Source organism: Falco biarmicus, chromosome 9 (genome assembly GCF_023638135.1).
Source record: "Falco biarmicus isolate bFalBia1 chromosome 9, bFalBia1.pri, whole genome shotgun sequence".
In the NCBI taxonomy this organism is placed as follows: domain Eukaryota; kingdom Metazoa; phylum Chordata; class Aves; order Falconiformes; family Falconidae; genus Falco; species Falco biarmicus.
The window spans coordinates 11,883,103-11,900,062 of record NC_079296.1 but is presented as its reverse complement, the minus strand read 5'-3'; the positions used below and the strand labels follow the sequence as shown (position 1 = coordinate 11,900,062).

Sequence of the window (16,960 nt, the reverse complement as noted above, 5' to 3'; positions counted from 1 at the left end):
TGTCATTTTACTCTATCAGGAGAAGAGCATAAAATATTAACTGTCCACATAGCTGAGAGCCCACTTCCATTACTTACAAAGCAATACATTTCACAAGAGTGGTCGAACAAAATCCAAATATGCATTTGGAAAACCATAATTTTGGAATCTGCAAAACCTGCGTGGCTACTATGTGTTGTATAGAAAGACTTAATTGTGTACAGAGGAAACATGGAGTGGGTAAAAAGGAATTTATTAAAACACCCCAATTCTCTCAAGCTCAGTTTGGTTATGTTTGCATGTGCAAGATGAGGTCATCCCCTTCCAGTGTTCAAGTGACCTTTCTCAAACTGAGCTGGACCAGGGCCTCCAGTTCTTCCAGCAGTCTCCCAGGGCCAGGCAGCTTTTGAGGGAATTTTGTCAGCATTTCTTAGGCCATAAATTGCTTGCACCAACCAGGACAAACCCATTTCAGTTGTAATGGAGGAGAACCAGGCTGGCCAAAAGGGAATAGCAGCAGAGCAACATGGAGGGCATTAACACTTTGCAGATCTTGAGAGTCAGGGTGTTTTTGAAAGCTTTCAGGAGGCAGGGCTGAGTTACTAGATAAGAAGTTACCCAGGAAAAGCAGTGACACGAGTAACACAGGATGTGCCCTGAAAGCCTGACCACAGTGAAGGGGAGAGAGGAAGGAAATGGGAGGGAAAGCAGAAATTTCACTTCCCATGGAAATAGTTAACAGTTATGAGCACTGTACTCATGCTCCCACACCCCAAAAGCTGCTGCTGTATGATACATGCAGCCTGATGTAAGTTATACCAACCTGACTCTGAGAGTGCACCCTCAACAAGCCATGAAGGAGGAGCAGCCTTCCCAGTGAGCACCTGCCTGAAGGGCTGCACAAACTGCTCATACCAGCGGAGCCATCACCTTCTAAGTCCAGCACTGCAGGATCTGTCTAACGGTAGAGGCAGGAGTTTGGAGAGTCAACAGCTGAGTTGAACACATGATGTTAACAGTCCAGGAAGAAAGCAGCAATAAGGGGAGTAAAGAAGAGGAAATATGACATAGCAACATCCTGGTAGAAAGCAGCAGAGCATGAGAAGATGTGGACCCAGAGGTAAAATGTGGACATGAGCCAGCAGCAGAGAAGTGGGCGTTTAATGTCCTTTCTAAAATGTGAAAAATCTTCAGCACACAAAATAAACTTGGCAGGTGGCTCCATGCTCAGAACAAGCTGGAAGAGACAAGAAAATATCTAGAAAAAAGAAAAGAAGTAGAAAAAGTTGAAACAAAATCCAAAGAGAAAAAAAGAAAATTCCAACAGGGTAGAGGTAGAAGTCAAAGAAGAGTTCAAAAAGAAAAGAAGGTAAATAGAAACAGAAAAGAAGCAAAATTGAAACAAAGTTGATACAGAAAAGAAACAAAGTTGCAACACACAAAAAAAAAAAAAACCACAACCCAGAAAAAAACAACACCCCCCCCAAAAAAAACCCCAAAAAAACCCCCCAACAACGAAAAAAATTCCACGCAACATTGAAGCAGAAAAGCTGCAAAGTGCATGGAGAAAAGCTGGAAAGTCCATGGACAAAAGCTGCAAAAGCCAAGGAGGAAAGCTGCAAATCCCAAGGAGAACAGCTGCAAAGTCCACAGAGAAAAGTTGCAAAGTCCATGGAGAAAAGTTGCAAAGTATATGGAGAAAAGCTGCAAAACCCAAGGAAAAAAATCTGCAAAATTTAGGAGAAAAGCTGCAAATCCTGAGGAAAAAAGTTCCAAATCCCAAGGAGAAAAGCTGCAAAGTCCATGGAGAAAAGCTGCAAAGTCCATGGAGAAAAGTTGCAAAGTCCAAGAGTAAAACTGCAAAGTCCATGAGTAAAGCTGGAAAGGCCATGGGAAAACCTGCAAAGTCCGTGGAGAAAAGCTGGGAAGTCCAAGGAGAAAAGCTGGGAAGTCCAACGAGAAAAGCTGGAAATCCCAATGAGAGAAGCTGCAAAGTACATGGAGAAAAGCTGCACAGTTGGAAGAACATTGATGCAGAAAAGAAGTAAAGTTGAAACAGAAAAGAAAGAAAGTTGATATAGAAAAGAAGGTTGATACAGTAAAGGCAGATGATAAAGAAAATAAATAAAGTTGATACAGAAAGAAACAAAGTTGGTAGAGAAAAGAAACAAAGTTGATACAGAAGGCAAAGTTGAAAGGACACTGCAAGAGAAAAGAAACAAAGCTGAAACAAACTTGAAACAGAAAAAAGGCAGAGCCCAAAAAAGCCACAACAAAGTCAGAACAAAGCCCAAAGAAAGTACAAACAAAACACAAGCAGAAAAGAGACACAGTCAAGGCAGAAAAGAGGTAAAGCCCAAGCAAATAAGATGCAAGATTGAAAAGAAAAGAAGAAAAATGAAACAAATATGAAGTGCAAAAGAGTTGTCATCCAACATTGTTGGAAAAAAGTTGAAGCAGAAAAGAGGCAAAGTCCACCAAAAAAGGAAAGCAGTCCACACAACATTGAAGCAGAAAATCTGCAAAGTGCATGGAGAAAAACAGCAGAGTTGGAGAAAGTCAAAGCAGAAATTAAACAAAGTTGAAACAGAAAGGAAACAAACTTTATACAGAACAGAAAGTTGAAAGAAAACTGAAACAGAAAAGAACCAAAGTTGATGAAGAAGGAAAGTTGTTACAGAAGAGATACAATGTTGATATGGAACACAATGATTAAAGTTGATGCAGAAAAAAAAAACCAACAAAGTTGAAACAAAGTTGATACTGAAAAGCAATTTGAAAGAAAGGACATTGAAACAGAAAAGAAACAAAGTTATACAGAAAAGAAACAAAGTCAAAAGAGAAAAGAAGCAAAATGGAATTCAAGTTAAAACTGAAAAGAAAGTAGGAAGATATTTGATACAGAAAAGAAACAAATTTCATAGATAAAAGAAACAAAATTGAAAATAAGAGGCGAAATCGAAACGCCTACACAAATTGGAAGCAGACAAGAAGTGAAGTCAGGAAAGAAAAGTAGCAATGTTGAAGCAGAAAAGAGTTGTAGAAACAAAAGTAGAAAGCAACGAAAAAGGGATTATATGAGGTCATAAAGCCATGAGTTATCAGCAGTTACCAAGGTAATTCTCAACTGTCCTGACTTGAAATTCCCCTGCCCCAAGACAGTGCCCACTCCTTGAAGCCAGAACTGCAACTTATTCTCAAACAGAACAATGAACAAAATGGTCCTGGTTTCCTGCAGACATTAATGTTCCCCAGCAATTAGATACTGAAACCTCTGAGTGTTCAACCTGGCCCTTTTCCAAAGTGACAGGTATGACTCTTCCCAATCTGCTTTGGAAGGAATTTGAAAACCCAAGGCAGGTATTGCACCTTCACCCCTTCCCTTCCTCAGGGGCTGAGGACCAGCTTAGCATCTCATTTTGGTGCTTTTTACAAAGAACTGAGGAGCACAGGCTAGCTGATTACAACACAGGGAGGGGATTACTCCAAGCAGAAGGGTTGTGTAACACCCCACGTCCTCAGCAGTGGAAACCAGAGGCCAGCAGTGGAAAGGGCAAGTGCTCTGAATCTCAGGGATTCGTCTCCCACCCTACCTATGATAGGACAAACTGAGTCCTGCTCAAAGCAACCTGGAACAAGGGCAAAGCCCAGCTGGGATCAACAAGTCCTATCTGGAGGAGACAGCAAGCAGCATGGCCCTCTCTCACCACGTCTGACTCAATAATTTTCACCAGCCTGTTTCTCTCAGCAGTGATATTGTGCTGAAAGAGCTGCAGGGATAAGAAAGGGAAAGCTATAGATTATTCCTTACAATGCCCCATACTCTGCCCAAAATGCGCTGGATCCTGCCCAACCCAACTTTGCCAGCGGCTCCTTGCAGGACTTTCACTGCACAGGACCCTTGTCACCAAACTAGGACAAACGAAAGGCACCCTGAAGCACCAGGGTCTGTGCCTGTGCTGCTCTCTGAGCACAAAGCATGTGCCAACACATTCCCTGGCATGTCCCAGCAGGAATTTCTCTGGGTAACACCAGCAATAGCTACTAGACCTTTCAGCTGCTTTACTCCCAGCTTTGTGCCAGTATGTTTCCCTATGGAGGACACCTTAGTTTGAAGAGGAGGCATTTGCTACCTCTTCTTTACATTATTGTAGTAATATATTGGCTTAGTATTGTCATGGTTGCCAGGGTAACCAAAGCCTGCAATATTGGCCTCTTGGCATATATGGAGGGCTGAGTTCAAAGCAATGATTCCCGTGGCAGCATATCTCTGGAAAGGGAAAAAAAGAGAACAGCTGTTTAGGATTTCAAACTCATACTTTTACAAAACTGACACCAGCAACATCTCTGCAGCTGGGACAAGTAGCTTCTTCCACACTCAATATGGCAGGAGGGAGAGGAAAAAAACAGAACAGGTGTATGGACAGCATTCCCAAAACTCAAAGAAGTCTCATGAAAAGGTGCTGCAGAAGCTGAAGTCTTATGAACATACAACCTCTGGGTTGATAAAACATAATGCTCCATGGAAATCAAAAAGCTTTGAATGGAAGAAATGAGCACGCTTTTTAACAAATCCACATCCATGATAGAGCCTATACAAGGTCTCTGCATCTATCGCTTTTCCATGTGCCTCTTTGTGTGTATTCCCTGCTGGCAGCCCTCATGTGACACCTCACTTTTAATCCACGCATTAAATTCCTGTCCCTGGCCTGTGTGCTACAAAACTGCCTTCTGCTCACGTAAAGCTAACACGGCCAAGTACAAACTCGAACGCTGCCTTAAAAGCCTTGTGACTGAGCAGCACAGCCACCATGCTTGCGAGCAGCTGAACACGCTCTCTGGTCCCCTACGCCTAACTGAGCACTTCACACTCCTCGCCTGGATTGTCCCACTTTGCACTTTCCAAACATTTTAGCAGCAAAATGTACTTTTTGTTATAGCATTGCTGCAGCAGTCAGGAGACTTGGCATCTAATCACAAACCCAGCCAAGAGTCAGTGCATGACCTTGGACAAGGTTGTTTTACCACACCAGGCCTTCAAGCTTCTCCCCTATTTGTTGCAGATTATAAACATCCTAGTGGTGCCTGGCAGGCTTAAAGTTAATTAAAGATTGCACAGCACCATCACGAAGATCGTCAGGACCAAAGACAAAGTATCATTAGATTCATTAATGAAATAATCCTCCATCATGCAGTGAAGGGGAAAACCACACTCCAGAAGCAGTGGGCATAACAGCCAGCCTCAGGCCAGAGATCTGTAACAACAGAGGTTTTTAAGGAATGCCAACCAAAATTCCTGCTATTTTACACTAGCTAATTGTTAGTAATGGTCTTCGGACAGGGAAAGCACAGGAACATATGTGAAAGGGTTTATATGGCACAGCTGTTTGTCACTAGAGAACCAGGTTATCTGAGGTCTAGAGCCGTGGACAGAAATGTAACTCTAAAAAGAAACTGTAATGCAAAATGGCATGCTGGAATGAGAATAATGCTGCAGTGCTGTGACAGGTGAGGAAAAGTCTTCCTTTTCTGGGTAGGAACAGAGCTCCAAACCTGAAGCACCATGCTGCAGGAAAAGACTGCATTTACTAGGGGAAGGAACTAATGTAGCCAACAAATGAAAAGGTTTTCCTTCCCCTTGCACAGCACTGAAGCAGGAAGGTATAAGGCAGCTCGTCGGTGTGCTCTCCAGTGGGGTATCATACCCTACTTGCCACGTTCAGCTGCAGCAGTTTGTACGTCACTTCATAGGTGACATACGAGTTGAGAATATGTAGCTGAGAGATGTTCCCATTCCACTTGGTGGGGGGGCTGGTGCCAAAACCCCACCTGTAGCAGAAAGGCAGAGAGATACCTGAGTCATGCCCATGCACACCAGGCAGTGCCATGATAAAGAACCCGAGTTAGCTGCAATCTACCGCTCTGGCTGGGTGCTCAGAAGGACTTATGAGAGTTTGGAGGAACAGTGGATCACCACGTCTTTTACATTTCTTCCCATATACCTGTCTCCAACATGGCTGAGACTGGGCTCTTTCTAATTAGTGAAAAATAAAGTCTCAGGTGCATGATGCGGCTCATTAAATATTTGAAAGACACATGATTATCAGAGCTATTGAATATGTCACTGCAAATAACCTGGTTTCAGCCTTCCTTCATTAGAATCACAGAATCATTTAGGTTGGAAAAGACCTCTGAGATCATCAAGTCCAACCATTAACCCAGGATTGCCAAGCCCACCACTAAACCATGTCACTAAGCAAAGACATCTCACCTTATTCCTTGTTTTCAGTAATATTTCCCTCAACCAGAGGTAAGCCAGGGGCTTGAATGGGACAAACACCTCAGTGCATCATTGTCATTGTTTTCCAGAGGGTTGGGCAGAGCTGATTCAGGGAACAAGAGACGGATTATTGTTCTCTCACCTATATCTTTCTTGTGCTCTTTTACTGGAGCATCATTTAATTTGAGAATCGAAGCCAGAATTTGTCCAGTTTCAGTATCACTTATTTGCAACCTTGGAGGCAGCTGTGTGCTGTCAAATACATGACTGGTTGTGTGAACTCACTTGAGGGCACCAACACACATTACAGCCCAACCTGGCAGCCTGGTTCCATGGCACGGGACACCTCACACAGACACAGATAGTCCTTCCCTTGTAATAAAAAGGCAGACAGCAGTGGCAGACAACCACTATTTTTTAGATAGGGAAGTGAGGCACAGAGAAATTAAATTACTTTTTCAAGTCAGAGTAAAAATGCATGTAGTCCTGTAACACTGGGATTGCCTGCCACTCCACTGAGCTGGAGATGGCTATCTAGCTCCCCAGCACAGCATCTGAATGAGCAGTACGCATTCTGGCTCCTGCAGGGCCTGTGCTGAGCCATGAACTGCAAGAGAGTTGTTTGATTACCTGAGCTGATGCATCCCAGGTGTTATGTTTACTAGGCAAGAGTCACAAGCACATTACTGCTCTTGGTCTATGCCTGATTGTTGAGGCTTCAGTAAGGATTCAGTACCTTATGATAACATGGTGAGACTCAATTTTCCTAAGGCATTGGCCATGGATGGAGTAACCATTGCTGACCACAGTGCACCTTGGGCACCATAATCTGGCAAAAAAGTAGATTGCAAGAGATTAAGTCATTCTCTGACAAATGTCTCTACCAGGTTAAATCAGTATCCTCTGAGGGCCTTTTTGATGTCCCCAGGTAACAACTCAGGTGGCATCAGAGGAGCAAAGCCACACAGCTGCAGCACTACAGTAGGACTCCAGCTGTATCCTAGACAGGTTGGTCTTAACTTAGTGACCATAAGACAATGCAGTGTCATAAATGTACCAGTAAAATTGTGAGGGATCTCTAGTTAGTGAGAGGTCACGACACTAAAGAAATGAAAAATCAAGTGTGGATGCCCAGCAGACCAGTAACTAGGAGGGTGAACCTCTGCTTACAGTATGCAGTGTATTGTAGAGAGGAAGAATGAGATGCCACAGAATAATTCCTGTAATGAATTAGAGGTAAGAAGAAGGGCCCAAATGAAAGCATTTGCCAACAGCTGCCACAGTCTACTTTTTGTTCTCCCTGAATGTGGGCAGGCAGAACCGAGGGAGGCACCCAACTTTCCAAGCCCTGGACTGTCACACTTGGGATGGAGTTAGAGCAAAAGAAAATAGATGGGACAGGGCAATACTGAGAACAGAGATCAGGGTATGACAGAAGTTAAAGGGAGGGAGCTGCAATCTAGCAGCTTAAGTTCATCAGTATGACAGCTGCTTGAAAGGGCATGAAAGAGAAACCTACTGAGAGGGGAGATGAACAGTGACAGGAGTGAGAGGCAGAGAGGGCTGTGAAGTTGAGTGCTAGGAGAGAGAACTTTGAGTTGCTGCTGAAACCAAGGCTCTCAACCCAGCTATCACTTCCGTCACATGCCTGCTCTGCAACACCCATCTCCAGCCCAGCCTCATACTGGGCAAAGGATTCAGGCATCTCCTGCTGGGGAAGAAGCTGCAATGTGGTAAAACCAGAGAGAACTGGAAGACAAGAAGTGGAAGAATCATCAAGATTTCCCTGCCCAAACTAAGCCTGGAGTTGAAGCTCTGCCCTTTTCCTCCATCACCACCATCACAGCCGATGTCCTTTTCCCAAAGACTGGCCATCCAGTAAATTCAGCTTTCCCCTGGTGCACTCTGGTGCCCAGCTGTATTTCCATCTCCTCTGCAGCACTCAAGGCTGCTGCCTAAGGGGAGGCTCTCCAGCTGCACAGTGTCTGTCCAAGACACAACACCACCAAGGGGAGAGTATTGCAATACCTGAACTCTGCAGCCTGAAAGGCAGCTCATGAAACCACAGAACTTTTACGAGCTCTCTTCTAAAAGGTCTTTCCATGAGTGAGTATAAGGATTTGCTGGTCAGGAAAGCCTTCCAGTGAGATTCAAACCTACCATGAGAGATTCAGAAGAAAGGCAGCAGTTTAGGGATGAGTGGAGCAGTCACAGCAGTATCAGACACGAGGACTAAGGCGGCTGAAGCAGGCTGCATAATGAAGAGCTTTGGAAAGCTACTGAGCTATCCTGAAGTACTTCCCAGAAATAACCCACATCTTTTAAATACAGTCCTTACTGCTGTTTCTAATCCACCTTCTGAGAAGCAATGACATCACAATCTCATTTCTCTCCAGTTCTGGCCCCCCAGTTCTTCTCCCTTTTTGGCCATTTCTCTTGCTGTACACGTTTGGGGAACGCTTATTCATCCTTTCTTTTTTTATCCCCAAGAGGAGAGAGAAGCAGAATTCCCATTATGTTTCTAATTTCATTTATTCATTCATTTCATGACAAAGCTCATGACACCCATGAAAAAGCCTCACTGCACACTCATCAGTTCAACAGCATATCTTTTCCCCTCTGTCCTTCAAAGCACATTTTACGCACCCATCTGTATTGCATCATTCTGCTGGCCTGTTGACTCACTTGTAATGGCTCCAAGATGCCACTGTGCATTGGTTAGCTGAACTTAGCTCTGTTTCCCTTCCTGCTCTCTGCATATAAACCCCAGGCTGCCAGTTTCCACCTATCAGCAGCCACTGACACACTGATTCATCTCTCAACAAAATTCCCCAAACAAATAAAATATAGCTAACGAACCTTCCAAGAAAAGGCTTTCTCCACACAAAGCATCTCTGGCAAGCACCAGGATGCTTCCTGTGAAAGAAACAAGGTTCATTTCCTACTAGCCCTTCCTAAAGACCTTCAGACTGTGGTCTGAGAATCAGTGGTAGTTCAGGAGGTCTCTTAAAGAGGTCTACAAATGCGGGGGTTTGAGCTCATGGGCATGTTGTCCTACCTCCTAGCTCCTGACCACTTCAGTCCCATGAACAGCCAGCACACACACACCCCACACACCCCTCCCTGCCCCAAGCACATAAAGGGCTCCTTTACACAGAGGAATTTAGGTGGAAACAGATGGAGAGCTAGTGTCAAGCTGTTCAGGACCTTGCACAGCTTGAGTTTTAGAAAATCATTGGCGTCAGGTAAACCTCATTCACTCCTCCAGACTGAGACAGGCAATGAACAGCATGGTGGGATGTCCACAAGGCACCCTGGAAATGACCATCAGCACAGGGAATCTCTGCTGCAGTCTAGCTAAGGCATCTTCAGGCTTACCGATGCTGCTATGTCCCACTACTTTTCTGTCTGCCCTGCCCACAAGTCACTGCCAGGCAGAACGCAGTCTTTCAGGTTTCCAAGAATTCACATTATTGTGAATATTTGCACCCAGATTTTATCCTGGGAGGCTGATTGCCTCTTCTTTCCACAACAAGGAATCGTGTCCCACCTCTAACCCAGACTACAGTAACACTGGGGCCAGAAGAGGGAAGAAGAAAAGGTAACTTACTCGGTGTGACTTTCATGTGAGCTCATCACAGAGTAGCACAGGCTCTGCACGCACAGCCCTGCGGAAGGCAAGGGGGGGGGCTGACACAGGTGCAGCAGCCACACAGCCGCAGCACCACAGCTAGGACCACCCCACCGTGCAGCTCACAGGACCTCTCCCACCCGACAGCACCTCCCCAGCCCCTGCAGCCGTCAGACCTGCAGACGAGCAGACCCTGTTTCAGAGTTTGGAGCCTCCAAGTGGCTGTTTTGGAGCCTCCAAGTCAGCCCCTTGCTACACAAAATTAAACGGGGCCTTCTAGTGATGAACCCTAGTAAATGCAGCAGCCTTTTCTCCAGCAGCTAAGGACCTTTCCTTGCAAGCTCAAGCCTCACAGCACTCCAGCACACACATCAATCTGTAAAATGACATGGTGACAGCACAGAGAAGGGAGGTGACTGACCGTGGCACTCCTGGAACTGGTCAAGGTCTTGGCCCCTCGATATGCTCCCTGTGGGGCTGGCCTGGCCCCCAAGCCTGGCTCCCCTTCCCTGCCACCCACAGCCCTCCTGGCCATGCCCACTTCTAGGGTGAGTGTGGAGTTCCACATCCACAGCATAGGCTCCCTGGCTCTTTTCTCTCCATAGCTGTCAGGTGGCTGCTCCTCGGGATGTCACAGGGGACCATGAGGGCCATCAAACAGCTCCTGTTGCACAAAGTGATCCGTTATCTCACTGACAGGCAGTAGGATGCAGCTGCAACCCACACCATGGTTCTTGGGTACAAAGTCCAGAGGACAAAAGTCTTTGCTGAGGACAGCAAAGGCTCACAGCAGTAAGAAGAGAGGTAGATGCAGCAGAAATCCTCCAGTCCTGACCAGGACTGCTTCCCAGGCTGAAATAAAGGATTCATGTCAGAGAAAAGATCAGCCAAAACCGGTTCTGTAACATGCATGATAGTTTGTTTGATAGGCTCTTCACCTTGATCAAGGTGCTGTGCTGACACAGCGCATGAACTCAGTTCACCCCGAGTGCCTTGCTCCACATGAGTGAATTTGGGACTGTGGATGCAGAAGGGAAAAAGTCCTGCATCATTTGCACCCACCTAAATAAAATGACAGTGGTTGCACCTTGGTCATTAAGCAGCTGTGACTTTTCCTGTGACTAACAACCAGCCTTTCAATGATGGTATGAAATTAGAACTGGAATTTTTTTTTATTTTGGAGGGAGCTCACAAGCATCTACATACACTTGTACAGGCACTGTAACAGTGGGTCTCTCCTGGACCTCCTACCCACACTGCACAGAAGCTTTCTTCAGCCGATTACTTCTGGGCTGCTACACACATACACACAACATAGGTAAACATCCACCTCTGGACCCTAATCCTGCAGAGATCACAGCAGCATTTATCGGAGGGTGACTGCTACACCTCCCACACACAGAGAGGAATTTAATTTGTATATCACAGAAGCACATTAACCCTGCTTTAGCCTCCCAGAGCCCTGCTCACATGTACCACAGGATGCAGGTCTTACAAGGGTATTTGCAAATATTAACAGTTTTGAAAGAAGTTATTCCTCATTTGCCCTTGCTGTAGAAGCAGCGTATTGGGTAGGCATAGGGAAAATTCACTATACAATTGTGCACAACAACAAAAAGATTTATGTACTTTGGGAAACCACTCACCTTTCAGATGCTTTTCTACTGTTCACACATCCCAAAGACATCCAAAATTATTTGATTTTCTAAAAATACACCCAAAACAGGCACAGTTAAAGCCTCTCTGGAGAAGCCCAGCTTTGCTAGTGACAAATGCGAGTGCAGTGCCTCCCCATCTCAGCCTGTGGGGACACCTAGGGCTGCATGTGTCTGATGTATGGAAACACATCTCCTCCCTTCCCTCTTCCATCAATTTGCATTTTTGGCATCTCTCCAGTGAAGACAACAGTGGCCAGGAGGGTCCCCTCTTTCTGTACAGCCCCAGCTCAGCAAGGCCCTACACAGAGCTAGATCACCAGCTTTTTCTACTGGAAGAAGGCAAAGAAGAATCTCCCTGCTATGGAGACAATACTGGTCAAAAACAGGGCTGAGAAACTTTTGCCTGGCACTTTTGCAGAGACAGGCAGGCGGAGTGCCCATCCTGCAAGTCTAGACTTCCAGATGCCATGCCTCCATCCCTACAGTGCTGATCGCTCCCAGGCTCTGTCTGCTGACCCACAAGATCCCCGTGCACAGAGGGGGTGCACTGGGTCAAGCCCTTCTCTGTTTTGCTGTGTGCTCCAGCCAGTAAAGACAATAGATAAACACTCACACTTCCTGCCAGCATAGGTATACCCTGACCTCCAGAAGCTAGCTTTGAACCAGAAACAGAGATCAGGATCAGTGCAGCTCACCCCACCACCTGCACAGGACCCATGGTCACAGCTAGCATATCCAGTAAGCACTGGAGGCACCTAACTGCTTTTCTAGGGATATTTCCTTCTCACAACCCCACAGTTTGCTCTTCCAACAAGGGAAAAGAAAGCCCGCAGAGCGCTGCTTTGACTGCCAAGCAATAAAGTCCTGTGATCAATCTTCATAGGCCATGGAGTTTGTAGTGTTCAGGTGCCTGAGTTTGGCTGACAGCCTTAATTATATAAGGACAGCATCACAGCTCAGAGACGATTGCTGGTTCAGGCTGGTGAAAAACAGTAGTATGCTCCTCTCTTAGAGGGATGGTACAGAAAGTGAGAGCTCAGCTTACCCATCTAATGGTGATCATCTAATTGTACTCAACGAGCTAGATACAAATCACAGCTTAGCAGGGGGAAAGCACACTTCGATACTCTCAATCCACCCTCTTCCCCCTATATCCAGGCCTGGAAAAAGACCTTTGCAAGGCTGATTAATCCATCTAAGTGGACCCTTCTGCTTAGTGCCACCCAGCTGGAGCACTGCTGTCCTCTGAAACCTGGGGCTGGCAGCTGCTGCTTCCCCAGCCATGCCAAGGAGCTCCAGCGATCCCTCGGCTGTGGGCAGCACCTTGCAGTGCATCAGAGCTGGTCTTAAATGGGAAGCCCTGATGGCCTGGTGTGCTTTGGGGGAAGACTATTGGGAGTATTTCTGAGGAAGATCTTAAGGCGGGGCATAGAAAGAGCTAGCTTGTCTCTTCTGGATTTAAGCCTACTACAGTGGGCATGGGAATGGGTTGAGTAGGTGCCCTTCACAGGCTGCTTCCTTTGTTTCAAACTACAAGGAAGGGGTTCTCTTGCCATTTTTCCTGCAGGCAAGTCTTGTAGACTCACACTGCACTCTTAACTATAAATGGAGTCTCCCTTTTTCCCGCTCTGACAAACTTTGCGGTCAAAACTAGGTGCAACTTTTTTAGTTTCTAACTAGACTTGGAGAAAAATCTTCAGGTCTGAGCCACAATTTTGTACTTACAGCTTCCCATCCCTCTCATCTGTCCCTGGAGTTAACATCAGCCTGGCACATTTAGAAGTTTCTTGCTGTTTGCTGCTGCTGTGCTTTCCCTAGGGGAAAGCTAAAGCCAGGGAGGGAGAGCAGGTACAAGGAGTCCCATAATCAAATACAGCAGCCACAGCGGGTTCATTTAATATTTTGCTCTTAAGTGAAGGAAAGAGGTGGGGCCAAGGTAGGTAGAAGAACTTGCTTCTTTCTTATTCTCAAGACACTATGATCTGAAACCAAGTTGTTCTGCGCACAGACTAGAGCTGGAGCAGGCAGAGGACAAGCAGTTTGAGAAAAAGTCAGGGTTTTTTTTGGTTTTTTGTTTTGGGGTTTGTTTTTGTTTTTTTTTTTTTCTTGGAAGAAATGTACCTGGATTTCCTCACACAGCTGAGGTTTTCACAAGTACCTCCCTCCTTGAATTTAGCAGAATAGTCCCCAAAGCCCACATGCATATACATAAAATGCATCCTGGCTGCTGGAGGGCTTCATTTGCCCATTTCTGCTTCTTGCAAGCCTTTTAGGATTCTTTTCACAGAGGCGCTTTTTCTGTGTGATTTTTTTTCTCCCTTCCATTTTAATTGAAGTATTTTTCTCCACAGCAGGAAATGTAAACTATGCAGCAGGCAATCTTGATGTATATTTTAAAAGAGGAAAAATTATTTAGCAAAGCTATTATCTTCAGATATGCACAGAAGCAATCACTAACCCTGTTCCTAGAAGCCAGGAAAGTCAAACAAAAAAGGGAAAAGAAGGATGCTATTACTTAAAAAACTAGAAAAAAATAATGAACAGGTTTTTAATTCCATAGCTAGGAATGAAGGGTCAGATTATTGGCAATGAAAAAAACATTCGTCTTGGCAAAATGCAGGAGCTTTTCCCTAAGAAACTACAAGAGCTGAGGAGTAGCTGAATTCTGAAAATCTGCTGCTCAGTATTCTCACTGAAGAAAGGCTGGCTGCTAAGCACTAGTGAAAACTTCATTTTGTCTAAGTTTAATTGGGAGCTGAGTGCTGCTGAAGGTGTGGTCTGGGTTGTATGTGCTGGCTATATCCTGGGTTTGGAAATCAGCCCTTAGTGCCTGTGCCATACACTGTTCTTGGCTGCACTTGTGATCTGAAGGGGAAGGGGCCAATTTATTATTCCATGCCTCAGTTTCCCCGCTTGCAAAATGTATATTATCACAGTTCAGGCTACAAACCTAAAACCAGTGGCATAGAGCAGCTATGATGAGTCCCTGCAGCAGGCCAAGAATAACACAAAAATACTTAAAGACATGAGACACTCTCCATTCTTCAGAGAGCAATTGATTAGTTGAGCTATACTGCGATTTTTGCCCATCAGAGATTGCAAACTTGAAAAAAAGATGGCCTAGAAAATGAGAGTGCATTTTGCTGATTCTCTTTCCCTCTTCCCACACCACTCCCAGCCTCTGCCTCCCCTACTCCAGAAAAAAAAAAATCCCAATAAATTAAAAATCAACTTCTCTAAATATTGTTTCTCTCACATCAGCCCAGCAGGAGAGGCAGAAATCAAATTACAACCACTGAAATAAACCATCAGCACTTAGTGCCAGGAGGGTGGGTGGAGACACTGGAACATTTTGCTTTAGGCTTAAAAAAAAATTTTAAAAATCTATCTTTATTAAAACAAACAAGTGCAAAAGAAGAAACAAAAAAAATCAGTCAGTTGCATTTACAACAGGGAGATATCAAGCAATGAGTGCTCCATACAGAGGGACAGATGAGAGCTGCAATAACCAGACCCCCTCTGTCCTGACCCTCTCTTGGAAAAGGATTTTTGTCTCTCTCCCCTCCTGATTCTGTGCTTTCTCTCCTGTCCTAGAGAACTTTTTCCTACAGGGACAACAGGAGGAGGAAAACAGAGCCATATACTTTGTGTCCACCAGATAATTCAAGATAACCTCTACAAAGGGGTTCGCAGTGTTTTCCATACCTACAGGATCTGGCAATAATTTAGATGGAACTTGCTGGGTTTATAACTCTCCAGTTTTTTGTACATAAGAAGAGATAAATGCCAGGATCGTCACATCCAGATATTTTTACAGTTTCTCTCCTGCAGGGATTATTTCAGGAAAAAGCATGTGCTATATGGAAATGCTGTTGCAGTCTTTCTGTTCATCTCTATGGCTCTCCCTGTTTTTTTGGCTAGAGGATTGCTAACTTCAGGAACAAGCAAACTAAACAATTTACTCTCTCTCTTCCAAAACCCAGCTGCCAGGCAGCAGGATATTATCATACAAGACCTGCACCAGGGCTTGATTCTGACCGCTGTGCATTTGAAGACCACCTTTCTGCCTGTGTGAGCTTATCAGGTAAAGCCAGATGTCATGGCAGCAGTGGAGTCTGAGTGAGCCCAGGGCATGGGCAGCTCTCCTGGTCCACTCAGAAGGTTGCTTTGGGGGCACACTGGCTTACAGTGCTACTGCCCAAAGTAGCCCCAGACCTACCTGTCTTGCTGCCTGGCTAAACCCCGCTGGGCTTTGGGGAAGGTTTGTTTGGGCCTATCCAGAGAGGGGAATGGCCTCAGGCATGCCCAGGGACCCCTCCACGTACAGCTGTGAGGAACCACTGCACAAAGCGTCCACTGTGCATTTTGGAAGATGCCAGCTCAGGAACACACACTCGGGCCCCTGTTGCAACACTGTATGTACTTGTGTCTCAGGTCCCAAGGAGATGGGGCGATCCTGCAGCGGCAGCCAGCAGCTTGGACTCAAGGCTTTGCCCTAGCTGGGAACAGCAGAGCACTGGGCATCACCATCCCGCAGGCTTCCTCCACATTTTGTCCCTGGAAAGCCACCGCACGTGCAACAGCTTCATCTCCACGGAGGGGTTAAAAATCCAGTTGAGTTGCAGAGGAGGCTGAGGTGGTTTTGCGCTCCTGCAGTGCCATCATGTGCTTTTGGTACGCACTGCAGAGACACTCCTGGCTGACAAAACTTTCAGGGGCCAAGGAGGGGGAGGAACTGGAGAGCAAAACCTCAGTGTCCCTGGAGGTGACATGCCCCAGCTCCCGGCACTGACCACCCAGGAGTGGGAAGCCCTGCAGCCACCACCACCTCATGCACTCTGGGAGGTGGTCGCGGGGCAGCCCTGATGCTCTCTGGGGAACAGAATGTTTCAGCTACCTTGACATCCTTGGCACAGGACTGAAATCAACCCCATATCATACAGGGCTGTTGAAGGCTATGGAGATCTCAGAGGAGAACAGCAAAAGATCCCGCAGCAAAGGAGCCATGGAGTGGAAAACAGAGATTTTGCCCTCTGTTTCACCTGGAAAATTCCCCATCCTGGAGACTTCTCAGCACGCCCTTCTTGCTGCTTAATAAACCCTGCTCCAACCACGGCAGGTCCTGTCAGCAGGTGCCATGCCACGTTGTTAAGTGGATCCATGGGAAAGAGTGCTCATTAACAATGCCAGAAAATGGCATCACGATGCCTTGACAGCACCTATGGTGACAGCTGCAAAGTGCCCCAGTCAGTGATGGCAAGCACAACATGGTCTCCTGCCACTTTGGGGAACCTGGGAAGAGGACATCCAGCAACAGAGCTGCGGACAGAGAGGCCCTGCACTGTGCAAAGCATAAGGAGGGCAGGGCACACGGCTGGCAGCACTTGGGGCTGCTCGTATCACCTCATTCCC

At 45.9% G+C, this 16,960-nt stretch overlaps 1 protein-coding gene across 1 annotated transcript in view; it reads right to left on the bottom strand.

Annotated features, from left to right (window-relative positions):
* Window positions 1-16,960, bottom strand: part of LOC130155057 (CMP-N-acetylneuraminate-beta-galactosamide-alpha-2,3-sialyltransferase 4-like) — a 31,278-nt gene that overhangs the window by 2,267 nt on the left and 12,051 nt on the right. Inside the window, 12 exon segments of the mRNA XM_056351985.1 lie at window positions 3,687-3,749; window positions 4,085-4,249; window positions 5,685-5,808; window positions 5,954-5,958; window positions 6,251-6,321; window positions 6,324-6,442; window positions 6,996-7,088; window positions 7,945-8,008; window positions 8,288-8,415; window positions 9,119-9,176; window positions 9,306-9,334; window positions 9,870-9,927. Coding sequence (XP_056207960.1) covers window positions 3,687-3,749; window positions 4,085-4,249; window positions 5,685-5,808; window positions 5,954-5,958; window positions 6,251-6,321; window positions 6,324-6,442; window positions 6,996-7,088; window positions 7,945-8,008; window positions 8,288-8,415; window positions 9,119-9,176; window positions 9,306-9,334; window positions 9,870-9,927 — 977 coding nt within the window.